This window comes from Oryza glaberrima, chromosome 7, assembly GCF_000147395.1.
Source record: "Oryza glaberrima chromosome 7, OglaRS2, whole genome shotgun sequence".
Classification (NCBI taxonomy): domain Eukaryota; kingdom Viridiplantae; phylum Streptophyta; class Magnoliopsida; order Poales; family Poaceae; genus Oryza; species Oryza glaberrima.
The window spans coordinates 13,669,274-13,696,345 of NC_068332.1; the positions used below are offsets into that span (position 1 = coordinate 13,669,274).

The following is a 27,072-nucleotide window of genomic DNA, read 5'->3' on the forward strand; positions in this document are numbered from 1 at the left end:
AAACGGCTGTTCCATCGACGTCTTGTTGCCCGATGAGCTCTCTCGCTCGTCGCCCGGATTCCAAGGCGCGTTGCCGTCGATCTTCAGCCTCCTTTGCAGCTTGCTCGCGATCTTGTTGCTCACGCTGTAGTCGTTCTCGCTCTTGTCGCTGTCGTTCTTCCTCCAGTCGGCGACGTTCAGTTTCTTGTCGTGTGCGCTCTTCGTCCGCTTCTCATGCTCGGCGTTGTTCCTCCGTTTCGTTGTTAGCCATGAATATGCCGAAGAAGAGAGGCGTATAATTATCCTCATAGCTGTCGTCGAAGTTGTCGAAGTCGCCGTAGTCGAGGATCTCGGTTGGTCGAGAGCTGACGCCAGGGGAGCTGAGGTAGCCATCCAACTCTTCCGTCGAGACTGTCCCAAGAGGTTGGAGTATAACGCCAACCTCCCTGGATCTAGATTGGATCGGGGCCGAAGCCGGGGCTCGTCTAGATCTTCGAGTGGGAGATGCCTTGACTGTGAAGACAGCGGCAAAATCATCAGGAAGTCTCATTAGGATTGAAGGATAGGACCCGTCATCTTGATCTGGTCGCTGAGGGGTAGATTGGATCTCGTCCGAGTGGTTTGAAACCAACTTGGGAGAGATGATCTTGGAGTAGGCCTCGGCCGAGTTCGGAATACCGAACGGCGAGGGGACCTGGTTTCTCCCCGACTGGTTCGAATCCGAGTCAAGGAGAGAGATCTTGCCGAAGTTGTTGGTGATGAAGTTGAGGCTGCCGAACCGGAACGCCTGCCCGGGAGGGAAGGCGAAGTCGTCGATGCTGGAGACGGAACCCATCGCACTTAGTCGGCAAAAACTTGACGCCGACCCCTACCTGGCGCGCCAACTGTCGAAACAAGATTTCGGCAATACTAAAAGGGGGTGGCTATCAAGCTAGGAAAGTGGATGGGTTTGGAGACGAAGAATTTTATATAGGTTCAGGCCTTCTTATTCAAGAAGTAACACCCTACTCCTGTCCGGGGATGATTCCGCCGAGTGTATTGTTGATTGTATGATCTAGGAAAAAAACTGCGCCCCGAGAGGCATCCGGACCCCTCCTTATATAGGGGAAGGAGTCCACTTTACAAAATACATTCCATATCCCAACGGAACATGGGATTACAGATAAAAAACAATCGTAACCGACTAAGATCCCGGGTATTTTCTTGACATACAAGTTTATAATCTAACTCGAGTTCTCGTGAAGATATTCTATCTCTATTCGATACCCTGTACCTAGCTGGAATATAACTGCCATATAGATATAGGGTATCCATAATCTCCACACTGGTGTAATCAAGCACTCGATTGATTCTCAGATGCTGCTTCCAGAAAGATCTGGAGCTACATAGTAGCGCTATGGTAGTTTCTAGAAACATCTAAAACTGGGTTCTCCTGATGCGCTTGTGCGGTTGCGCCTAACCTTTGATCGGTACATCTCATCTCCTCTTCAACCCTTAACCATACGCTGATGCTTCTTTCTCTGTCTTCTTTCGGTGAATCAGTATAAATCCAAGTACAAGAACAAAGTGAAAGGATAAAAAAAAGAGGCATCAATCCTTTTTTTCATGTACGATTCGATAATATTTACTTTGTTTTCTACATAACAATACCAAACAATACTTTATAGTAAAGGTATTCAATAAAAATAAAACGCATATATTTTATTAGTTAATTACTCCACTACCAATTATTTTGAATCTTGCCCCTCTCTCTCTCAAACGGTCCACATTGCTCCACCTCTCAATACATGTCTCGAATGAAATACATTAACATGGAAGGACCTACTAATATAGCAGATGGTCACGAAGGAAATTATTTGTTGACATGGTGATGAAGTCATGGGTGGACATAAGTATTATGCGCATTCAAATAAACTTACTATAGGAATTTAGTAAGATTATAATTGATTTTCATCTCTTTTGACCGGATGTGTGCATGTAATATTGCGCGTATAGTGATGCATACGTACACCTTACAATGTAATGATAAAAAAAAATGTAGTGGATTGTCATGAAGGCAGTAAACCAGGTCAGGAGATTATAGTCCTCGGCCTTACAGCTTCACGTGTGAGGTGGAGGATGGCGGCTATAGGAAGACAACGGTCGATGGATAGGTAAAAGCTTTTACACTTATTTTAGCAACTAATCGACCATTTAGGCGAACATTGAAATCTTGAATTGGTAGCGTAACCGTTATTTTTACGTGACTTGCATAGATAGCATATTCTAGTAATTGCCCCCTAAGAAAAACAGTAAATCAACACCATGAAACTCAAACGATTTAGTTACCATACAAGTATTAAAAAGGAAAAAAAAAGTAGAATCAAATATGAAACCTGGGATCGTTGTCCTAGTAATGACTGAATCCAGAAGAAGGGACAAGCAATAGAAACCACCGGGGAAACACACAAGAATACGAGTCATTCATCACGTTCGGCACACCTCACCATGTTTTGCAACTGCTCCTCTCAAAACGCAGCTACAGTTTTTTTTTTCTTGTTCCTTTTGGAAAGCCTATGACTAGGCGTCGCGGCCGCACGTGCTCCTGATCATACATTTAGTTGCTGATAGCTGCATTGCAGAAGAACAAGTGCAGATAAGCAGATTAATTATCATGTAATCAAGCCTGGACATGTTTGATATATAGAAAGGTGGATTACCTGGATCCCTTTGGTTTTACAGAAATTTTATGCCTCCTTTAATTAATTAGAATGCAAATATTATAGGATCTTTTTATAGTAATTAGTTCAATTCCTCTATGAATTTTCTTTTTCTGATAACGAATTCATATAGCAACGGGAAAGTGTTTTCGATTGAAAAAAAGGCCGTAGTTCACATGCACTGCCAACCCGAACAGATTAGGTGTAATGTGAAATGAATGTAAACAATCACTTAGGACTTGTTTGAAAAAAAAGGGTGAATTAGACCCATTTGTTCTCAGACTTTACTACAATTTCCCTCTCATTTTCCAGACACGTAAAAAAAGACATTTTCAAAGGGAATTATAAATGCCTGATCCATAAGAAAAACCTTGGATGAAAAGAGACCATGAACTAGCTGATAAATCTAATCACTACTTGGATCCAACCAACTCCCCATCACAACAACTTTTTGTCAACCTATAGCTTCTAGCTAGCATGTGAAATTCCCCTAAGATTCTCTCATTCTTTGGTCGGCGCATGCACGCTCGCCTTTCTCCTCTTATATGTACATAGCCACAAACAAAAACCCATTCAGATAGACCAGAAAAATAAGGACCCAATCAAGCCAAGAAATTGGTAGCCTTGCACATATAATATTAGCAATGGCAGAAAACGGTGACAAGAGAATGATTTCGGCGCCCAACATCTTTTCCTTTGTGGATGGCGTTCAACCACCGGCTGGGCATGACAACACTAGCTAGTTGCCATACTGATTAATTGTGGCTAAGCTTGGGCACCTAGTTAATTATTGAGAGTGAACTAACTTATGCCGTCTCAAGAAAAAAATGATAAAAAAATAGGCCAACAATTAATTTGTGGAATGCTAAGCTAGTCTGCTAGTGCATCTTGGCCACGAGATGATCCGAAGTGATATATACGCTGGACCTCTTGTGGTGGGCCCCGTGAGCAGGATAGGGGAGATGACGTCAGCATGAGGATCAAGCCGGTGTTGGACGGCCATCCAATGATCCAACCCGGCCTACAGGTAATCATTGAGATGCTCTATCATCCGTAGTTCCAAAATCATCATATCACCATCTTAAGCTGCCATAGAAAAGTATAGCTTATAAGCCACTGCTAAATTTTAAAGCTAAATTTTGAAGTTTATTTTAAGTTGTTTATCTTTTAGTATTGGCTTTTAAATTATTAACATGTATAAAAATTTAGGAAAAAAACTCCGAATTACCCCTAAACTATAAGGACGGTAGGAATTACCCCCTAACAAAAAAGACAGACATCCTTCACCTTTAACTTTTTATACCGGATAAATTACCTCTTATCTTACTCTTGAGCGGTGTTGGTCCTACATGATTTACACGAGGCAATCCAATCAGCATAAATAAAATAAAGAGCCACGAGCCCAAAACGTAGACCTGACATGTGGGTCCCTTTGTTTTTTTTACTGCTGATTGGACTGCTACGTGTGCGTCACGTAGGACCAAAACCATCCATAGCGAGGCAGGGGAGTAATTCGTCTAGTATGAATAGTCAAGGGTGAAGGATGTCTGCTTTTGTGGTTTAGAGGGGTAATTCATACAATCGCTACAGGTTAGGGCATAATTTGGACTTTTTCGAAAAATTTAACCCACAAAATATTTTTTGTTGCTCATAAACCATATGGCTTATAACTAGTAAATGGCAAACCGATGGGAGCCAAAAGAAATAATAACTACTATACATGTGGGAGTTTTAGTGAAGTGCGCAAGCGATCTCTAAACGAGTATGGCCGTGTTTAGTTATTTAGGTGTAAAATTTTTTAAGTATATATATGGACACACATTTGAAGTATTAATACGTAGACAAATAACAAAACAAATTACATATTCTGCCTGTAAACTGCGAGACGAATTTATTAAGCCTAATTAATCCATCATTAGCAAATGTTTACTATAGCACCACATTGTCAAATCATGGCACAATTAGCCTCAAAAGATTCATCTCACAATTTACACGCGAACTATACAATTGGTTTTTTTATCCACATTTAACACTCCATGCATGTATCCAAACATTTGATGTGACGTTTTTGACCAAAATTTTTTGGATCTAAACAAGGCCTATGTCATCTAGATCCCTTAATTTTCATAATATATTTTTATACCAAAACTTGTCGTGAGTGTCATGTAGATTCAAATGGGCTTTCACTTGCTCTGTGCGCTAACATGACATGGTATGGTGACGTCTATGTGTCAGTAGGACCAACATGCCAATCATAGAGAAAAAGAAGAGATTGGAGAGAAAAGAAATTATATTTTTTTATTTTTTTCTATGTGACTAACATATTGGTCCCACCAACACATAGGCATCACTGCAGTACAGAGTGGATTAGAGCCTGTTTGAACCTGTACGGCACCCAGATAAGACCAGGAACCCAAAATTGAATTTTTGAGAATTGAAGAAACCTAGATAGACATATCCATATAAGTTTGAGGACGTCATTCCGTTGGTACACTTTATTTAAAAAAACATATACATATCTATTGTTCTTCAATATTTCTAGCTGCTTAAATAAAGTAATAATTAATTGGAACACTCACAAAAAATTAGTGTAGCCCTGATTTTTAGTTATACTCTTGACTATATTATTTATTTAAGAAACAGTATAGTTTATTCAATCAGTGATATTCCTACGAAATGTTGGATAATAACATATACAGGTCATAAAACATGGTAATGATCAACAGATATGGTGCTCCTATTGATGTTTAAGAACAAACCATAGAGGAAGTCAAAATCTTCTACGATTTACTCCCAAAATCGCTTATATTATGAGACGAGGGAGTAGTTTATTTGATAATCTGATGTCAAGGATATCCACGATTGTATCAATATCAGGACCTAATCTTCAAAATTAGTTCAATAAATATCGACGAAACAACTATATCGTGATATCCAAACAGCACGCGTTAATGCCAGAGAAGGTCCAGAGAATGCCAGGGAATTGGGTATATTATATAACCATTTCAAATTTCGATTAAAATCAATGAAACATAAACCCTAGAACAAATCCCAGTACCACTGAAACCCCTATAAATATACATCCCAACACAACCAGCAAACCACAACACTTGCAAACCTCTCTCAAGCAGCTTAGCTCCTGCCTCCTTCTCTGATCATTCTTGCAAACCAATCGAGTCTTGAACGAGGTCAATGCGCAAGGAGGTGGACGTGTCCACTCTCGAGGCCGGCGGCGCCCGGGACTACATCGACCCGCCGCCGGCGCCGCTCGTCGATGTCGACGAGCTGGGCAAGTGGTCGCTGTACCGCGCGCTGATCGCCGAGTTCGTCGCCACGCTGCTCTTCCTCTACGTCACGGTGGCCACGGTGATCGGGTACAAGCACCAGACGGACGCCGCCGTGAACGGCGCCGACGCGGCGTGCGGCGGCGTGGGCGTCCTCGGCATCGCGTGGGCGTTCGGCGGCATGATCTTCATCCTCGTCTACTGCACCGCCGGCGTCTCCGGCGGGCACATCAACCCGGCGGTGACGCTCGGCCTCTTCCTGGCGCGGAAGGTGTCCCTGGTGCGCGCCCTCCTGTACATGGCGGTGCAGTGCCTCGGCGCCATCTGCGGCGTCGCGCTCGTCAAGGGGTTCCAGAGCTCGCTCTACGACAGGTACGGCGGCGGCGCCAACGAGCTCGCCGCCGGCTACTCCACCGGCACCGGCCTCGCCGCCGAGATCATCGGCACCTTCGTGCTCGTGTACACCGTTTTCTCCGCCACCGACCCAAAACGCAACGCCCGCGACTCCCATGTTCCGGTAAAGTGCATAAACCTTCCATTGATTTGTGTTTGCACCCTGCAGAAAATCTGCGCAATGCAAAAACTCGAGCTCATCGCTTCTCTTTAATTTCGATAAATCAAAGGTGTTGGCTCCGCTGCCAATCGGGTTCGCGGTGTTCATGGTGCACCTGGCGACGATCCCGATCACCGGCACCGGCATCAACCCGGCCAGGAGCCTCGGCGCCGCCGTGATCTACAACAACAACAAGGCCTGGAATGATCAGGTACTTACTACCTTACTGCCAAATTGTGCAAGAATGCTTCCTTTGTTTCTCATTCCTGGCTGGTAAATTGGTCTGAACTGACATTGCAATTGCAATTGCATTGCTTGTTCATCTGTGTGACGCAGTGGATCTTCTGGGTCGGGCCGTTCATCGGCGCGGCGATCGCGGCGCTGTACCACCAGATCATCCTCCGTGCCAGTGCCAGGGGCTACGGCTCCTTCCGGAGCAACGCGTAGTTGAGCTCGTCTGGCGATATCCGTGGTCAAGTCGCCATTGTTTGGGCTCTTTCTCCTTCAGAGTTTAAGGTGAATGGAGAGAACAGAGCCCCGGCTCGGTTCGTTAGTAGTAGAAGCAGCTTCAGTTTAAGTGAGAAGCCCTGCAGTGTGGTGTTGTGTGTGGTGTAAGTTTCAGTGTTTGCAATGCAAGTGTAAACTCTGTCCCTCTGTTGTCTTCATGTCTCTAAGAATCTAAGTCAACCAAAAGTCAATAAATTGAGGTGGTAGAGTTGAAGTGATCAGAAAAGGATCAAGGCTGTGTTCGGCTGATAGCGTTAGGAACTAATTCCTCACACGCATAAACGGGAGTAACTTATTAACACATCCTTAATTAAGTATTAGTTTTTCTGAAAAAATGAATTTTAAAAGAAACTTTTGTATTGAATTTTTTCCAAAGTTTGAAAAAGCATGCACGTAGAAAATAAAAGAGGAGAGTTGGGAGCATTAGGAAAAGAACTCAGCCCAAGGGTGCCTACAATTAAAGGCAAAATTGTCCATGTGACAGGCTCTTAGCAAGTGACATGCTCCTAAAGAACTTTAAGAAGAAAATTATGTTGTTATATACTTTTTTTTCTTTTCATATTATAAAGCATTTTTATTCTTTTTTTGAAGTCAAAATTTTAAGTTTAATCAAATTTATAGAAAAACATAACAATATTTTCAATATGAAAAACCATATGATCAAAATGTAATAAATGTTAGATTTATTTAAACTAATTTGATGCTGTAGATATTACTAATTTTTTCTATAAAATTGGTCAAACATAAAAAAGTTTGACTTAAAAAAAATTAAAGCGTCTTATAATATAAAACGTGGGTATACTTTGAAAATGAATATTCGCCCATACTTTTACTATTGAGTGAATTGACAGTTTGGGCCGCCTTTTGTTACTAAAGTTTTACATATTACCATTTAGTTAAAATTTTCACATCGAACCAGGTAAGATTATTTTCTTGATTTATTTTTCTAATGAATTAACGATACTTATCCGTATCGCTGGTATATCCCGCTCACTACTAAAAAATCCACATAGAGACCAGACTTATAAGTACTAGTTTATTTAAAATCGGCACATATGAAGTTTTTTCACATTTTTTAATGTATAGTTGAGAACTAGTACCTATAGCGGTTTATTTTAAAAACCGGCACCGAGAGTCCCCAAAGTCATAGGTGCCAGTTCTTATAAAAAATAGATAAATATGGGCATCACATAGTTGCCGGTTCTTACAATAAACTGGCACCTCTAAGTGCGTTATCATAGGTACCGGTTTTTATTATAAACCGGCACATAAGGGCATCACATATGTGCCAGTTTTCAATATAAACCGGCACTTATGAGCCCATAGATACCGGTTTACCATTAAAACCAACACCTATGATGATGCAATATATGTGTGTTTTTTTTCTAACTTTTTCATATGAAGTCGGATGAACTAAACTTTATATTAAATTTGTAGAGCTTGACGAGATCTACAATTTTCTAGTTGATGGCTTTTCGATTTAAGGTTGTTTGGATATCCGAAAATGTGTTACAAGGTCACGGATATATTCGCGTAAGTGGATATTTAAAAATTTCTAAATGATATCGGATGGAGACAAAACCTATACAAAAGTTGTAGAGATAGATGATATCTACATTTATGTAGTTGACAAACTTTTTATTTGAGCTCATCTACAGTGTTAAATATGAATTATAAGTTCGGATGACAATAGTCTAAAAAAATAACATTTGTTTTCAAGAGAACAAATGCTTGTAGGTAAGATGGTGCGGAGGCTTTGGTTGAAGAGAGATATTTTGAGTTCGAATCTTACATGACACATACATATAAATATGGGTTGAAAAAATTATGTGACTGATAGGAAGGAGAGTGTGATTGTATAGGTGCCTAATAAAATACTAAAAAAAATTTGATTTTTTTAGCACCTGCAAAATTTAAAAAATATAGAACCAACACCTATAGTGCCATATAGACCAAAAGTCGTTGTTACTAAATAATTGGTGCCAGCACCGATAACTCCTTTAGAACCAGCACCTATGAGTTTTTATGTAGTAGTGGCTTATCACCCATCGAATACATATCCAATACAAACTGTTGTATCAGTTCATCAAAGGATGTAGGCGGTATGTCTTTGGAACGTCAGCGCCAATAACTCCCACGTTAAGGGGTCCAAACTTAGGATTTTTTAGTCCATTTATAAAATAAGTTTTTAAAGGAGGTTGAAATGTGAAAAATCAAGTGTTGTGATATGATATATAATACGAAATTGAAGGATTCGATTCAGAAACGCAAAACAACACTAAACAGTAACTGAATATAACCACGAGAGAAGAGCCAAGCGACCAAAGAATAAAAAGCACACAGACGAATCCGAGTCACGCATCACGTTCGCTAGCTGCAACTCGCAATAGATCAGATGGATGCAACTGCTTAGCTTCCTTACAAATGCATACTAACATGCATCTTTTAGGGAAAAACTCGCTAATTAATGAAGCTATATCTACAGCTTTCCCATTCTCAGTAACAAGATATTAACTAACCAAAGTGATCGATCAAGAAAAACTGCAGCGTAGGCATACAACGAGGACTGATCCAGCAGGCAAACATCCAGCATCCCGGCCGGACCAGGACAAGAACCGGTGAGATCGAAATGGAAAGTAACCATGGGCTACTGATCACTTGCTGCATCCAACCAAACTCTCACATTACCAACTTTCTGACCAAGCTTAATTTCCATGTGAATTTGCATTAGATTCTCCTCCAATGGTCGGCGTATGCATGCATAACACACGACAGAGTGACAGAGCACTTGTACACTTGGTCATCTTAAGCTCAACCCAGCATTCCTGGCTAGGAGTAGTAGTATGCAAGCATATAAAGCAAACTGGAATTGGGAAGTATCATTGGTGCGGTAGTGGAGTGTATGACTCCATCCATCATTATTTAAATTCAATTATAATTAAATATGACTATATATTACATTCTTACTTGGTATGTAGAGGCCAGAAGTATAAATCCTTTATCGAAGAAACGAGTAATAATGCGTGCGAGAGGAAAAGATATATATAATGGTACGATGCTGGACTAAGCCGTCATATAGAATATAATTTAATTTGATTCAAATATTTTAGTGACCAAATATGTGACTGATTGGTATGATAACTAATATTCAACATTTTGTTTTTAAAATATCAAACACTCATATTCAAAAGAAAAAAAAACATGGTTGTATAATTTTGTAATATATTAACAAGATGCCCGCACAATTATCTATATAAATACCTTTGTGATTTTGTAAATATATACAACCAGTGAAGGATCAGCAATACCAAACATTTTTCGATGAAGATCATATAATTTAATTTTTAACAAATAATAAAGTAAAATCACCAGTACATCTTAACATAATAAAACTTATGAAACATAATTAATATGCCCGCGCATGTGCGAAAGTGAGCATGAGGCTAACGGCAGCAACATATGATGCAAGTGGAGGCAACACTATGGGGCGAGCTCAGGAACGTGGCTGTTGACAAGCTTAGGGGTAGTGCCGGCTAAAATAACTATTAGATACCCCACGCATTACAACAGAAAATTTAATATACTTCAAAGAAATCTCGAAGAAAACAATATAATATATAAATTGTTTACACATAATATCTAAATAGATAACATTTTTTCTATATTAGTTAATGTGAAATTACAATTCTATATGATATTTGGATGGTTATGTATCAAACATAAGAAGGATCCAATGACTATTAGTTTTCTAAGTAAGTGTCATATTTCAATGTGCAATAACTATATTTAGTGAGTTTTAATACATATGATAAATGGATGGTTAAGATCAAAGCATGAGAATATTTTTTTTAAGATGACATTGCTCAATACATGACAAGCTTTTGGTATAGGATGTACAGATTGGCCGGTGACGTGAAAACATAATGCTCGCTTCTTTTCAAATTGTTTCTTCCTTGTGGATGGAATTGAACCTCCGGTGACCAGAATGACAGCACTAGCAACGTGCCAGAGGACTGATGATGACTGATCCAACTGTGTTGTGATCCATCTTAGAGTAGGTGCAATAGGAGGCTATAAGTCAGCTATAGACATATTTTAAAAAGATAAAGGAAGAGAGAGAATAGCAGCAGGCTATAGATCTGTAGCTAGCTGCAGCACGGACTCCAAAACGTAATGTGTATATGACAGGTGGGAACAGATATTAATAGTATAGTAAGCAACTATTATATAAATTGGCTATTACATTGGCTATAGATGATTTGGAGCTAGTAGTGGACTATACTATTAAACTTGCTCTTAGCCACAAGACATGAACCAAAAAGTGTGCTAGATGGAGAGATGTTGTCAGCTCCGGGAATGAGGCTATGATGGACGGCTTTGTTACAGCCAGAGGTGCGACTTAGCAAAGGAACACTAACAAACGCTAATAAGGCCGGGCGGCAGAATAAACCTACATCAACTATAAATTAGAAGACAGACCATACAACACACAGGATTTGTTGATGAAATTCAACGATTTCTATTGAAACTGTCCTATATTTAAGTTTTAAAAATTGAATGAAATCTTATACAAGAAAAACGTTTAGGGGTCTTCAGGCTAGCTCCACAAGGTGGTGGGCTAAACGACCTAGAGTTTCAAAGCCTCACCAATTCTAATTATTTGACATTAAGTCATTCCCTAATATTCGTGTTTTTTATATCTTATACAAAACTTTCAAACTTTATGACCAAAAGAAGTTTTAGAAACGCTAGAGGACATTGTTGTCGAAATGACAACTGCATACGTCGAAGGACGTGGTTACTCAACAGTGGTTGGAAGGAAACGAAGTGTATTGAATTTTGAATTTCTTTTTTGGGATCCCCCTCATTACATGGCCCAAGGGGACTATTTATAGCCCCATTATAGGTTCTTACTACTAGGGTTTAGGTTGTACAGGGGAATTTAAATGATTACCCTTACGAAAGGGACATTTACAGGGGTACATAATGTTATAGGGGCTCATGGGCCCCTGATGGGCCATCTGGCGATCGCCGGCCCTCTAGCCCTTAGGTTTGATGGGCCGGAAAGGCTTCTTCGGCCCTCGCGGGGGCGAACTTGCCATGGCGAAGTCGTCTTCCTTCGGTAGATAGTCTTCGCCTTGCACCCTTCGCCTGAGACGCCTCTGGCCTGGCAGGGCACTCGTACGACTCTTCGCCTCACGCCGTTCTTGCTCCATAGCCTTCGCCACGGGTTTTGGCAGATTTAGTCGAAGGGCCTCATGCCATCCGCTAACAAGCCCATCACGGGCAAGGGTGAGATTGGAGCTTCGGCCGAGACCGTGCAAACCATGTGGTATGGTATGCGGCGCCCCCTTTCGACCGATGCTCCTGCCGAAACCTACATTATTCCTGCAAATGAAGTTTGTTACTTGTGCGGCTGGTATTATTTTGCCGCGCTTCGCCTCTTGCGATTGGTGGTTATATATTTTCTTTTCCCGGGCCGAACGGAACAGTATTGGGCCTTCCCATCGTGGGCTTTTTACTGTGCCGCTCAGACGGTGGGAATTTACCGTTTCGCCTACCCTTGCGACACGTGGCGCTTTATTACTGGTGAGTAGGCGAACAGTCGCCCGGGTGAGCTATATATTCCCACCCCTCTTTCCTTTTCACCGGTACACTTGCCATTTTTACCGCGTGCGCTCTCTTCTTCCATTCCTCTCTTCCACAACATTTCTTGACCCCTCAGGTGTTTCACCCATTCTCTTCCTTCGCCACCGCATACACGCCGTTCGCCACGGCCCCTCGCAAGCCAAACCCAGCTTCGGCAAAAGGACCGGATCCTGGCCAGGTCGATGATGACAGCACCGCCTTTTTGGGGGTTTCTCTCGTGGACGACGTCGAACTGGCGAAGTTGGTCAGCTCTGGGGCGTTGGTTGAGGGGCAGGCTTTCGCCCCGGGGAAAGCCGTGGTGCCGAAGCCTGTTGACAATCGGACGGTGGTGTTCGCCGTCTTTTTTGAGGCGGGCTACGGTTTCCATGCAACGTGTTGTTGCCGGAGATCCTTCGCCTTTTCCAGGTGGAGCTTCCGCAGCTGAGCCCGTCGGCGCTAGTTCGGATCTCCATCTTTGACTGGGCGTGCCGGACTTCCGGGTTTGAGCCCAGCGCCGAGCTCTTCGGCGCCATATTTTTCGCCACCGTGAACTCGAAGACGGTGATTACCCCGGCTGGAACGAAGAAGACAGTGTTCGGGAGCGTGAACTTTAACGTTCGCCCCGAGCGGTCCGATCTCTGGCCGGTGAACGCTGCCATGTCGAAGTGGGACCGCCATTGGATGGCGAGGTGGTTCTATCACACCATCCCCTTCGCGGCTGGTTCTGACTCGGCAAAAGCCCTCCAGTGCCGGCGTAGGGCGATTGCGCCGAACCGGAAACCCAAGATTGCCGTGGACGGTGCTATGGAGGCGCGGTTCGTCCTACTGCGCAAGGTTTGCTCCCGCCTTAGCTGCTGTGATTTGGTGGAGGAGTTCTGTATGCTTCGCATCTTTCCCTTCTCCCAGTCATGGCAAGTCACGGTCGAGCAATGCGAAGAGGCTGACGGTTTGCCGAACTTGGTTCTTCCTGAGGGGACGAACAGTAAGACCGTTCTTTTGCTATACACTCCTGTGCTTTGTTATTTTGCCTTGTCTGACCTTTAACGCAGCTACACCCTTTACTTTTGCAGTGTCGACCCTCGACCAGGCTGAAGCCGAAGCCTGCAGGATGATCGGCGACGTTTCGGTCGTCGAGTATAGCCAGCTGCTAACACGACAAGTAGCTGGGCGGACGAACCGGGTTTACAACGGCGAACTGCCTCCCCAGGCGAATCCCCAAAAAGCCGACGACGATGCAGGGCCTTCGCGAAAGCGGATGCGTGGACAAGTGAAGCTTGCCCCTAGGAAGCGAAGGGTTCCTGCTTCGTCGGACTCCGACGCCGACGACGAGGATGATGCCGAAGAACGTGACGGCAAGGAGGAAGGAGAGGAAGAAGAGGAGGTGGAGGCTGTGGCTGATAAGGCCGCGAACGAAGCGATCGAAGACCGCGTCGACACCCCCGGCTACACTCCTACCCCAAGTCCAGGTCAGAACGAGACCGGGGTGGAGTCGAACAGCTCCCCCCTTCGACGAAAGGATTAGGAAGGGGCGAAGGCCCTAGTTGCGTTCTCGTCGGGCAAGGCGGTGAAAGGAGGTCTGGTCAAGAAGATCTCAAAAAAGAAGGGACTCGTCGACATCGCTCGCGTTTTTAGTGACGATGAGTCTTCTGACGAGACTCCGACTTCACCTGCTGGCCGCAGTTTGGACCTTTCAACTGCTCCCCTTGCTCAGCTCGGCGTTGCTGGGGCAGGCGGTAGCGCCACCGCCGGGGCTTCCGCCTCCGCCGAACGGATCGTGTCGGCTGCGGCGAGAGTTTTCGGGAGCCCTGTGCGCGAGCCAGCTATTTCGCCGCTGGTCAAGGCGAAGGGGAAGTGTGCGGCCGCCGAAGCATCTGCCTCGGAGTATTCCCTTGCGGCGCCGCACTTCGCCCCTGGTGACTTCGAGACCCGGGCGGACCTTATTCCCTTTGTGGAGGGAGTAAGCAATCTTGTCTTGCCCACCGGCATCCCGAGCCTGTTCACCGAACTTAACGAGTTCGACGAGGGGTGTTCCACCATTAAAAGTTTGGCGATTCGGGTATGCCTTTTCTTCCTTCTTCGTTTTCCTCTTCCCTCTTTTTTTTACATTTGGCAATTAACCTTTTGTTCTTTTCGCCCGCTCCTATCTTTCATCTAGATTCTTACGGCTCACTGTTCGACGAAGCGAATCGTGCGAGCCCGTTTTGACGGTTTTAAGAGCCGTCTTCGGGCCAAGGATGATGAAATAAGCCGCAAGAACTTGGAGGTGGAGTCCCTGGCCCACACCCTCAAGGAGGCGAAAATTGAAGTCAAACGCATTCAGTCCGAACTGGACAAGGGGAAAGAGGCCTGGGCCGAGGTTGATCGCCTCAAGGCCGAACTGGAGAAGGAGAAGGCCCATTCGGCGGTGCTCATCGATTACTACAACCTTACTGAGCCGAAGATGGAGGCTCTTCGCCAGACGGCTAGCAAGGCCGAAGCGGGCGCCGCGGAGGAGTCGCAGCGGTTTTCGCGGGAGATGGCGAAGACCACCGAATCCGCAAGAACGGCTTGCCAAACGCTCCGCCTCGCCCTTACCGACATGGGCGCAAAGGTGCGGGGGGTCCCTGCCGAGGATGCCTCAGCCTTCGACTTCTCCGAGTGGACCCAGCAGGCTGGCGGATCGGTTTCGGACTGTGCCACCGCGTACGGCGATTGCTATGCGCGCATATCGGCGGCCTTTACCTTAGGCCTTTTGCAACAGTTTGGCTGCGAGCACGTTGCCGAGTTCCCTACCTATGCGAAGGGGGACTGGGAGATTAGTGCGTAGAACATTTCGCCCGCTCTTCGCGCGTGGCGAAAACAGTTCTAGCAGAAGGATTTTTATAGTTTTCCTCCCTCTTTTGCGTTTGCCTGGAGAGGCGAATGATGTACGTTCGGCAGGCTGCCGCCGAACCTTAAAAAAGGCTTTTTTGTACATTTGGAATATATGACACAATCTTAATTGCTTTTTGATGGTCGAGGTCTTTGGCATATTATTATTTCGCTCATCTCGCATTATGCCATACCTCCCCCTCCTTCCGCCTATTCTTACTATGTAAGCTGTGTTTTGCTTTTTCTGCGCTGTCTATCAGGGGGTTCGCTGGAAGTTGTGCATTCGCCCCCCTTCCGAGAGCTGGCGAAGTCAAAACGAGAAATTTGTGGCATTGAAGGACCTGCCGAAGGTGCGATGTCCATTTCGCCCTGTTTATCGCGAAATGGAGATAAACGGTCGCAGCTATAAGGTTTTCAAGGTTGCCGACTGGCTGCGGGCGCACCCCGGGCGAACCTTAGAAGATTACGACCTTGTTCATTCAAGACGTTTGGAGGATATGGCTCGCTTTTGGCGAAACCATCAGAAGACGAAACGTCAGGAAATGATCTTTTAGCGTCGCTACAGTTTGGTCTGTGTTTCGCCCCCTACTCCTCTTAAGGTTGTGTATGATATCAGTAGTGATGACGAACCTAGTTCGTCTGACCATTCCTTAGGGAGGGATAATGATTACGGGGGCGAAGATGTAATTTACTTGTAAAGTGAGTTGTATCGTGTTGTGAACCTTCTATTCTTCGATTATTTTTTCGAAGTTAATAAAGAAACATGCTTTATTTCCTTTTCGCTATTTTTCGCATCGTCACATTTTGTGCTTTTGTTAGGTCGGAACATGCCGGCCCCTTTGCGCATATTAGCGAAATAGGTGTACTGACTTTTCAGCTTTTCGTCGTTCGTTTTCGACCTGTAGCATTCTATGTCGAAAGAGACACTTTTGCTTTTATGTTGATCGAATCGTAACGTCGTTCGGCTAGTTATTTTCCGAGACAAGCTGTTGCGGTTTCAACGTTCGGCAAGCGATGCTTCGACCGATTTGTTTCTCCCCCCTAGCCTTTTTCGCTAATCAGGCGTTTGCCTTGGGGTTTTTCCACAAATTATCAATCACACGAAAAATAAAAAGAAGGCGGAGGACACAGAGATTTTATACTGGTTCGGGCCTCCATGGTGGATAATAGCCCTACATCCAGTTTTTTTTTCTTTTTTCTCCTTTTCCCTTTTTTTTTCTTTGCCGAAAGGCTTACATAGTGCCGAAGGGCTTACATGGTGCCGAAGGGCTTACATGACTGTATGTACATTTTTACAAGTTGGCGATTTGGGTGCCACCCATTCTAGGCATAGAAGCGCTTGAGAGAGGCGGCGTTCTAGGAATGGTCGAACTCCTCGCCTTCTAGTGTCGCTAGGCGAAAAGATCCCGTCCTGGACTTGTGTTTGATGAGGTACGGTCCTTCCCACTTTGATTCAAGCTTGCCAACCGCTACTGGATTCGCCTTCATCCTTAAGACAAGATGACCAGGCATCAGCTCTGTGGGTCGAACTTTTTTGTTGTAAATTGCCGAAGTGCTTGTGGCGTACTTGTGCATGTGCTCGAGCGCTTCGACCCTTACCCCTTCCAAGAGTTCGAGCGATACTTGGCGCCCCTCTTCGCCCCCAGAGAACATCACCCTTGGTGAGTTAGCCCCTAGCTCTGCTGGGGTCATTGCCTCATCGCCATAAAGAAGCATAAACGGGCTAAACTTGGTTGGTCTTGTGGGGGTCGTCCGAAGGGCCCAGAGAACCGATAGCAATTCTTCTGGCCATTTGCCTTTCGCTGCCCCCTCGAGTCTTTTCTTTAGTGCTTCTAGGATCTTGCCATTTGTACGTTCGGCCGCCCTATTTGACTGCGGGTGCGCGACCGACGCGAACCTGATTTCCAGGTTAAGCCCTTCGCACATTTCTCTGAACTTATCAGAGTCAAACTACTTGCCGTTGTCAGTAATGAACTCTTTTGGCACTCCAAAACGGCAAACGATGTTTTTCCATACAAACTTCTGTACTGCTGCCGAAGTGATTGCCCCAAAGGGTTCGGCTTCGATCCATCGAGAGAAATATTCCACAGATACAATTGCGAATTTATACCCGTTTTGTGCCACCGGGAACGGCCCGATGATGTCTAGCCCCCATCTGGCGAAGGGCCATATTGGCACAATGGGCTGCAGATCATACTGGGGCGCGGCTTGGCTTCGGCCATGGCGCTGGCAACTTTCGCACTTCTTGATTTGCTCAACACAGACTTTCAACACAGTGGGCCAATAGACTCCTTGTCTAAATACTTTAGAGGCCACTGTTCTTGCAGCCTGGTGCGCGCCACATAGCCCCTGGTGTATTTCCTTTGCCATTTCTTCGCCTTCGGCAAAAGAGATGCAACAAAATAAGGGTTGAAGTACCCCGGAGCGGTAAAGCTGACTCGAGACCATCTTATACTTCGTGGCTCTGAGTTGCAAACGCTTCGCTTCTGCTTCGTCTACCGGAAGCCAGCCAATTTCAAGGTGTTTCACAAATGGGGTTTGCCAGTTATATGGGTCTTCGCCCAATTTCTCCTGGTCAATTGCCATGACTTCCGAGCTGTCCATGGGCACACTTGGAGCATGTAGGACTTCGAAAAAGATGCCAGGCGAATGTGGGCCACCACAAGCAGCGGATTTCGCCAAGGCGTCTGCTTTCTCGTTCTGGTCTCTAGGCAAGTGTTCGACCGTTATGCCGGTGAAGCATTTTTCCATGGACCGAACAGCCTCCAGATACCTCTTCATTCCCTCTTCTTTTGCCTCGAAGGATTTGTCAACATGGCCTGCTACCAGCTTAGAGTCAGTTCGAATTAGCAGGTGCCGGACTCCTAGTGCTTTCGCCTTTCTTAGGCCCAGGAGAACGGCTTTGTATTCTGCTGCATTGTTGGTTGTGTCGAACTGCAGTCTTGCTGCGTACCGAATTGGCACACCATTCGGCGAAAATAGGACTGCCGCAATGCCTGCTCCCTTGTGCGACCACGAGCCGTCAGAGCACATCACCCAGAATTGCTCGGCAGGCTCGGGGTCGGGGGCAAGTACCGGTGTCCATTCAGCTACGAAGTCAGCTAGCACTTGAGACTTGATAGCAGAGTGTGCAACAAAATGTAAGTCGAACGGGGATAGCTCTGCCGCCCATTTGCTAAACCGGCCAGTGACTTCCTTGCCTCGAAGTATTTCGCCCAAGGGGTACTGTGATGGCACTATGACTTTGTGGGCCTGGAAGTAGTGCTTAAGCTTGCGCGAAGCCATCACCAGAGCGTAAGCGAGCTTTTCCATTTCAATGTACCTTGTCTTCGCTCCTTGCAGCGCTTCGGAGACGAAGTAGACCGGTTTTTGTCCGAACTCTGTTTCTTGGACGAGGGCAGCACTGACGGCCACCGGCGAACCTGCTAAGTATAATAGCAGTTCGCTTCCTAGGGGTGGGCTTATCAGAGCTGGCGGGCTTTGCAAGTATTGCTTTAGCTCGTCGAATGCTGCTTGGCACTCTGGTGTCCAATTAAACTTTCCTGCGCCCCGGAGGGTCTTGAAGAAGGGCAAACCACTTTCGGCTGTCTTTGAGAGGAATCGACTGAGTGCCGCAATTCGGCCTGCAAGCTTTTGTACTTCATGTACGCTTGACGGAGGTTTCATTTGCTGGATGGCATCGATTTTCTCAGGATTCGCCTCGATGCCTCTTTCGGAAACAAGGAAACCCAACAACTTGCCCGCGCGGACGCCGAAAACGCACTTCTTCGGATTCAGCCTTATGCCTGCTGTGCGCAAGCTGTCGAATGTCTCCTACAGGTCGATCGCATGGTCGAAAGCCTTGCGGCTTTTTACGACGATGTCATCGACGTAAGCTTCCACATTCCGCCCGAACTGCTTGCCAAGGACCTTGTACACCAGCCTGGTGAAAGTTGCTCCTGCGTTCCTTAAGCTGAAAGGCATCCTGAGGTGACAAAATGTGCCGAATGAAGTGATGAAGGATGTTTTGGGGATGTCGAGCGGGTTCATGTGGATCTGGTGGTAACCGGAATATGCATCCAGGAAACTCATGAGCTCGCATCCAGCTGTTGAATCCACGAGCTGGTCGATTCGCGGCAAGGGGAAGTCGTCTTTCGGACATGCTTTGTTCAGGTCTGTGAAATCGACACACATGCGCCATTTGCCGTTTGACTTCCGCACCAGGACTGGATTCGCCAACCACTCCGGATGGTCAATCTCTTGGATAACCCCCGCCCTGAGCAATTTTTGTACTTCGGCTTTCGCCGCTTCTTGGCGATCGGTAGACATCTTGCGCAACTTTTGTTTTCTTGGCTTAATGTCCGGCTTGACTGCTAGGTGATGCATGATGAGATCCGCCGGGACACCCCCCACCTCGCCAGGGCTCCAGCCGAAGATATCGATGTTCTTTTTGAGCACCTCTAGGATACTCTCAACTTCTTCGCCCATGTCGCCCCCCAGTGATACGAGCTTTGTGGGGTCGGCGTCATCAATCTGCACTTTTGTTATCTTGCCGTGAGGGGTGGGCTTTGGCATGTGCTTCGGCCATTCATGCGGTTTGGTCTCAACACTGTGCACTGCTCTGTTGATTATGGCTAGATCGCCTTTTGAAGCGGCCGAAGGCTGAAGCCCCTTAACTACTATCACCCCTGCTGGGCCGGGCATCTTGAGCTTGAGATAATTGTGGTGGGAAATGGCTTCGAACTTGTTCAGGGTTGCACGGCCGAAAATGGCGTTGTAGTTGTACGGGATGTCGACGACGTCGAACAGTATTTGCTCTTCGCGTCTGTTCTCCCCCAAGCCAAAGGCTATCAGCAAAAGTGCTTGGCCGAGAACTTGAACTGCTTCTCCGCCGAAACCACGGAGCGATGCTGGTGCTGGGGTAAGGGCTTGGGTAGGCAACCCCATCTTGGCATATGCTTCGGCGAAGATAACATCAGCCGAACTCCCTCCGTCGACCAGGATTCGTCAGACTTCGAAACCAGCTATCTCAGCTGAGATTACCAGGGGATCTTGATGCGGGAACATAACTCCTTCTGCGTCTTCCGGCCCAAAAGAAATTAGCTGGTTCCGATACTGCGGCGCCCCTTCACCCGCCAAAGTGATGCTGTGGACCATACGGATCTGCATCTTCTTCTGCCGTTTGGACAACTGGCTTGGCGGATCAGCCCTTGTAATCACTTGGATTACCCTTCGCTGTACATCTTGGCGTTGTTCGGCTGGGGGTGTTTGCTCCTGAATTGCTTCGCGGGATGCTTCGACAGTTGTTCCCTGCTGCGGCCTTAGGTCTTGCGTGTTGCCACGTTGCCTAATGTTTCGGCATTGCTCCGTGGTGTGCGAAGAGCGTCCGTGAAAGGCACAGTAGAGGCCTTTTCGGACCTTCTTGCGGGCTGGCTGCTAATGGTTGCTCGCTTGCTGGGCATCGAACTCCTTGCGGAGGGCTTGTACTTCTTTGACCGCCATCATAGCTTTGCCCGCACGGTCTGTTCTGAACTTTCTCCAAGTTATGGGGGCCTGGCCTTGCCTTGGCGGCTGTACTTGGATCGCCGGCTGAGACTGGCGAACAGAGAGGGGAGGTGGTTCGGCAACTTGAACTTGTGCTTGAGCTTGAGCGGCGGCGACGGAGGCTTTGTCGTACTCAGCTTGTATAGCTTGTCGTCGCTTGGAATCCTCCTCGCCCCTTGCAAACCCGTCAATGATGCAAAGTAGGTGCTCGAGCGTCTGTGGCTCCTTGTTGGCGATTTTTCTTGTGAGTTCGCCCTTGAGCAGACCGGCCGAAGCGGCGTTTATAACCGACGCCTCGGTTATGTCTTGAACTTGGCACCGGGCTTGCGAGAAGCGACGCATGTACTCCCTTATCGACTCCCCCGGCCTTTGGCGAATGTCGAGGAGGTGTTGCTGCGTCTTCGGCTCCTCATAGGTGCCTCAAAAGTTAAGGACAAAAACATTGCACAATTGCTCCCATGAGTAAATGCTATTGGCTGGTAAATTGAAATACCAAGAACGGGCGATGCCGTCTAGAGCGAGATGTATTACCTTCGCTTTGGTATTTTCGTCACCATGAGCCGCTTCGATCGCTGACTCGTAGATGGAGAGGAACTCCTTCGGGTCAGTTTCACCTGAATAGCGCGGGACGGGTGGGAACTTGAACTGCGGTGGGATTGGACGAGTCTTGATTCCCCCACTCAGCGGTAGCCCCTTTTCGCCTCCCGCCCTGTTTACTGCACTTTGCTGCGGGTACGGTGTGGCGAAGGGCAAAATCGCAGCTTGTGCGTGAGGTTGCGCCATGGCATTCGACTGCCTGGCTCCAACTGGAGGTACTTGCTGAGCCGCCATGGATGGGTCAAAAATTGGCTGCGACCACGTCGTGGCAGCTTGGATTGGTGCTTGGTTTGTTCCGAAGCCTGGAGTTGGAGCTTGCTGCCGAACGGTTGGTGCCTGAACAGCGTTGACGAAGTCGAACTGCAGGCCTTGATTCCATGGCGAAACTCCCAGGCCCGGCTGAATCGGTGGCAACCAATTAGGCACACCTTGACTTGTATTCCCCTCCGGGTGGGCCGATGGGGTTGTACTTGAAATGCAGTGGGGTTGGTTGAGTTGCTGAAAGAAAGCTTGGAGTTGCGCCTGCAAAGCTGAAGCCCCTTCCGCCACTGTTTGTAGCGCTTGGCCAGGTGGTTAATGGTGTACTTGGGCAGCGACTGGTTGAGCTTGCAGTTGCACGTGAGGGGCCGAATGCACTGCTGCGGCCGATTGCTGCCCGGCGAAGTACACCGGTGCCTGTACGGCTTGTGGCGAAATGGGCTGGGTCGTCACTTGCGGATGGACTTGAGATGGGACATATCCTGCCTAATACTGAAGGATTGGAGCCGACGTGGCCTTGGTCCGCCTTGCCGCCTTGTATGCTTGTTGTTGTTCTTGCATTTGGCGAAGCATGTCTTGGAGCCGTGTCATGTTCTGCCGCATGGCTTCCATGTCGGCTTCGGCTTGTGCTTCGGGGTCAGGGCTGACTTGGGCCTGCACAACGGCGGGCGCAGTTGGGGCCGCTGCCGGCTGCGATGGAGCGGCTTGGGGCACCATCAGTTGGCTTGTCGAAAGGATCTCCGCCCTGGTCTGGAGTGCCCTTGCCGCCGCAGCCGCCTTCGCCACGTCGGCCGCGTTCGACACTTGCACAGAGGTTGCAGGGGCCGAAGGCAGTTGTGATGTCGCTTGTCCTCCTCCATCTTCGGCCACGGACGCCGAAGGCTCTGCTCCTTCCTCGGCGGCCATGTCCAGTCCGGCGTCGCTTTCCTTCCGCCTGGCAACCTTCTCTTTCACGACCCTCTTCGGTGGCATTCGCACTTAGTGGTTTCGCTCGGAGGTCCCCACGGTCGGCGCCAGCTGTTGTCGAAATGACAACTGCATACGTCGAAGGACGTGGTTACTCAACAGTGGTTGGAAGGAAATGAAGTGTATTGAATTTTGAATTTCTTTTTTGGGATCCCCCTCATTACATGGCCCTAGGGGACTATTTATAGCCCCATTACAGGTTCTTACTACTAGGGTTTAGGTTGTACAGGGGAATTTACATGATTACCCTTACGAAAGGGACATTTACAGGGGTACATAATGTTATAGGGGCTCATAGGCCCCTGATGGGCCGTCTGGCGATCGCCGGCCCTGTAGCCCTTAGGCTTGATGGGCCGGAAAGGCTTCCTAATCCCTCGCGGGGGCGAACTTGCCATGGCGAAGTCGTCTTCCTTCGGCAAATAGTCTTCGCCTTGCACCCTTCGCCTGAGACGCCTCTGGCCTGGCAGGGCACTCGTACGACTCTTCGCCTCACGCTGTTCTTACTCCATAGCCTTCGCCACGGGTTTCGGCAGATTTAGTCGAAGGGCCTCATGCCATCCGCCAACAGACATGTAAATTCCTGACTCAAGTACTAGTACACCTCACGTATTTCATAACCGGCGCTGCTATACATACCACTAATTTGTTACGATAGTTGTACGATGAATCGTTTCTCTTATAGGCTCATAAAGCTTATTAATGTTGCAAGTTCTGGTCCCACACTGGACCTCTTCTAGCGCTGACCCCATATCCAAAAGGGTAAACCCAAGCTCATCACATCATCGTCCCGACATCTTATGATTAAGCCTCCTGGCACAGCTAACCAGAGTAATTTATTTTTCCGAATAAATCTTAAATACTCGTACTGTCGCTTAACACTTATCATGTGACCCAGCTTAAGTTAAGTAAATTATTTTACCGTGAACCTAGTTTAGGTAAATTACCCATACAAATATGTTCCTTGCATCTCGGACCCTGGTAGCATCACCCCTAGTTGTAAGTATTGTAAATTTCCAATGGCACAAATCAGGATAAGATGCAGCAAACGTTTATGTATGAGCCAATGTTTGACATGGTTTATATTTATTTGGATATAGATAGAGCAAAAAAGGCAAAGAAAAATAATGAGTATATGCGTATGGGCTTGGGCTGCAACATGCGCGTGCACCACGTAACGTTAAGATGCCAAGCGCCATCCTCGTTTGATCGTACAAAAACATCATAATAGGGATTCCCATGTGTTTCAAGATAACCCCTTCCATCCTTATTACCAGATCGTTAGCAATAGTTTGAACGAACTTCTTAGGTCTAACCAGATTTCAAACTTTGTCAATGTAAAATATTTCAATTAACGAGAAGAATCATAATCAAATATATAAATCTAGTTGGAGTATGAAAAATGTATTGTCCAAATAAGAAAACATAGTAAGAAACTCTAAAACTATAATAGAAAAAAAAACAGTTAGGGTGTATGCCTACACCCACCAGAATATATGTTATGCTACCCGCATATGCGGGTATGTTCTCAATAGAAATTTAGCATTATTAGAGATTTGTCGTTGTATATGTTGATTGCGTGTATAAGTAATATATGTATGTCTTCCTATATATATTAGTAATAACATTTCTGTATAATGTAATGAACCAGGTTCATATAATTAGAGATAGACAAGAAGGATGATTAAGAATAAAACATTCGGCCTCGTGGCTATGTACGCTGAGTGTACGAACGTGTTGTGGGAGGAGGGGATGGAATGATGATAACTCTGTTTTTAGTAGTAGAGATAAGAAAAATCCAAATGACAAACAAAATAAATGTGGAAGGATCTAAACGCCGTTAGTTGTCCATCAACATTGACAGCCAAAATGCCTTTCAAATTTCATTACAAACCATGATGAAAGACATCTTCTTCTTTCCCTGATTCACTCATAAACCTTCTACAAATAGTTCCTATCGCAACCACAAACACCACAGCTCAAAACACTTACAACTTCCTGAGCATTTCTCCATTTTATCTCTTCCAAGCAACAATGGGCAAAGAGGTTGACGTGTCCACTCTCGAGTCCGGCGGCGTCCGGGACTACGAGGACCCGCCGCCGGTGCCGCTCGTCGACGCCGACGAGCTGTGCAGGTGGTCCCTGTACCGCGCCGTCATCGCCGAGTTCGTCGCCACGCTGCTGTTCCTCTACGTCACGGTGGCCACGGTGATCGGGTACAAGCACCAGACGGACGCCGCCGCGAACGGCGCCGACGCGGCGTGCGGCGGCGTGGGCGTCCTCGGCATCGCGTGGGCGTTCGGCGGCATGATCTTCGTCCTCGTCTACTGCACCGCCGGCGTCTCCGGCGGGCACATCAACCCGGCGGTGACGCTCGGCCTCTTCCTGGCGCGGAAGGTGTCCCTGGTGCGCGCCGTCCTCTACATGGCGGCGCAGTGCCTCGGCGCCATCTGCGGCGTCGCGCTCGTCAAGGGGTTCCAGAGCGGCCTCTACGCGCGGCACGGCGGCGGCGCCAACGAGCTCGCCGCCGGCTACTCCACGGGCACCGGCCTCGCCGCGGAGATCATCGGCACGTTCGTGCTGGTGTACACCGTCTTCTCCGCCACCGACCCAAAACGCAACGCCCGCGACTCCCATGTTCCGGTAACCATCGGAGTACACAACTTTGTGTTACATGGCAAGAAATCGAGCTCATTGCTTCACTTCTGTGGTAAAAATCAAGGTGTTGGCGCCGCTGCCGATCGGGTTCGCGGTGTTCATGGTGCACCTGGCGACGATCCCGATCACCGGCACCGGCATCAACCCGGCGAGGAGCCTCGGCGCCGCCGTCATGTACAACAACAGCAAGGCATGGAGTGATCAGGTAACGTAATCTTGCTGCCAAATTTGTGCGAGAATAATTAATAATGCTGTTGATCACAAGCCAGGATAATGAACTGACATTGCATTGCTGTTTCGTTTTATCTGTGACACACACACGCACGCAGTGGATCTTCTGGGTCGGGCCGTTCATCGGCGCGGCGATCGCGGCGCTGTACCACCAGGTCATCCTCCGCGCCAGCGCAAGGGGCTACGGCTCCTTCCGGAGCAACGCCTAGGCCTAGCTCGATGATGATTTCCATGCCCAACTGGAGGCCATTATTATTCAGCCTGTCTCTTTCTCCATCAGAGGTTAAGATGAAATGGAGGGAGCAGAGCACTGGCTTTTATCCGCAGTGGAGATATGCAGCTTCAGTCTAAGTGTGAAGCTTGCAATGCTGCAGCAATGCAAGCATTCGTGTGTTTGTGCGTTCAAATGTGACCTTTTTCCTATGTATGCCCTTCGGTTTTGAACCTGCAAATCAATCAAATAATTTCAGAAGTCCACTAAACCCGATGTGCATATGTGTACCGTGTGTTTGGTTCAGGAATGAAATAGATCGGGATGGATCATACTCTGAACAAATTTTTCTAGGTGTTTGATTTGGAGATAGATGGAATGGGCCGGTTGACCTTGTCCCTCAAAAACTGACAGAACAATTCAATCCACTTTTCTCTCTTGCTGACATGTCGATATCCCTTAGAATGTATTACATAGGATCATCCTTTATCTCAAACAGATAAATGGGATCATCCCATCCAAAAAACAAGGACGAGTCCAACCCATCCCACTATATTCCCAAACCAAACCATACATAGTGATTAAGTACTTAAGTATCCGCATATATAAAGTATCTGTATGAAAATACTATGAACCCAATGGCGCCATAACCACATGAAACCTGATTACTACATACTCCATTCGTTTCATATTATAAGATTTTTGACTTTTTTTTCTTAGTCAAACTTTATTAAGTTTAACCAATTTCGTAAAAAAGTTAGCAATATCTAAAATATCAAATTAGTTTTATTAAATCTAGGATTGAATAAATTTTGATAATATATTTGTTTTTTATTGAAAATATTATTATATTTTTCTCTAAATTTAGTCAAACTTAAAGAATTTAACTAAAAAAAGTCAAACATCTTGTAATATGAAACGGAGGAGTAGGCCTTAGGAAGCTTGAAGGTATTGACTAAAGTAGCAAATTTTCTATTGGTAAAATATGAGATACTTCCTCCATTTCACAATGTAATACTTTCTAGTATTGCCCATATTCATTTAGTTGTTAATGAATCTAGACATGTGTATGTGTTTAGATTCATTAACATCTATATGTATATAGGCAATGCTAGAAAGTCTTACATTGTG

At 46.5% G+C, this 27,072-nt stretch overlaps 2 protein-coding genes across 2 annotated transcripts; both read left to right on the forward strand.

Moving 5' to 3' along the window:
- The first annotated feature begins 5,765 nt into the window (after nucleotides 1-5,765).
- Nucleotides 5,766-7,248, forward strand: LOC127779672 (aquaporin PIP2-4). The gene is made up of 3 exons (XM_052306528.1): nucleotides 5,766-6,479; nucleotides 6,586-6,726; nucleotides 6,852-7,248. The coding sequence occupies exons 1-3, from the start codon at nucleotides 5,871-5,873 to the stop codon at nucleotides 6,960-6,962; spliced, it is 861 nt and encodes a 286-aa protein (XP_052162488.1). The 5' UTR covers nucleotides 5,766-5,870; the 3' UTR covers nucleotides 6,963-7,248.
- Nucleotides 7,249-24,768: 17,520 nt separating this feature from the next.
- Nucleotides 24,769-26,078, forward strand: LOC127779055 (aquaporin PIP2-4-like). Its single transcript, XM_052305734.1, has 3 exons — nucleotides 24,769-25,484; nucleotides 25,564-25,704; nucleotides 25,829-26,078. Exons 1-3 carry the CDS (start codon nucleotides 24,876-24,878, stop codon nucleotides 25,937-25,939), a joined length of 861 nt encoding a protein of 286 aa, XP_052161694.1. The 5' UTR covers nucleotides 24,769-24,875; the 3' UTR covers nucleotides 25,940-26,078.
- Nucleotides 26,079-27,072: the final 994 nt, after the last annotated feature.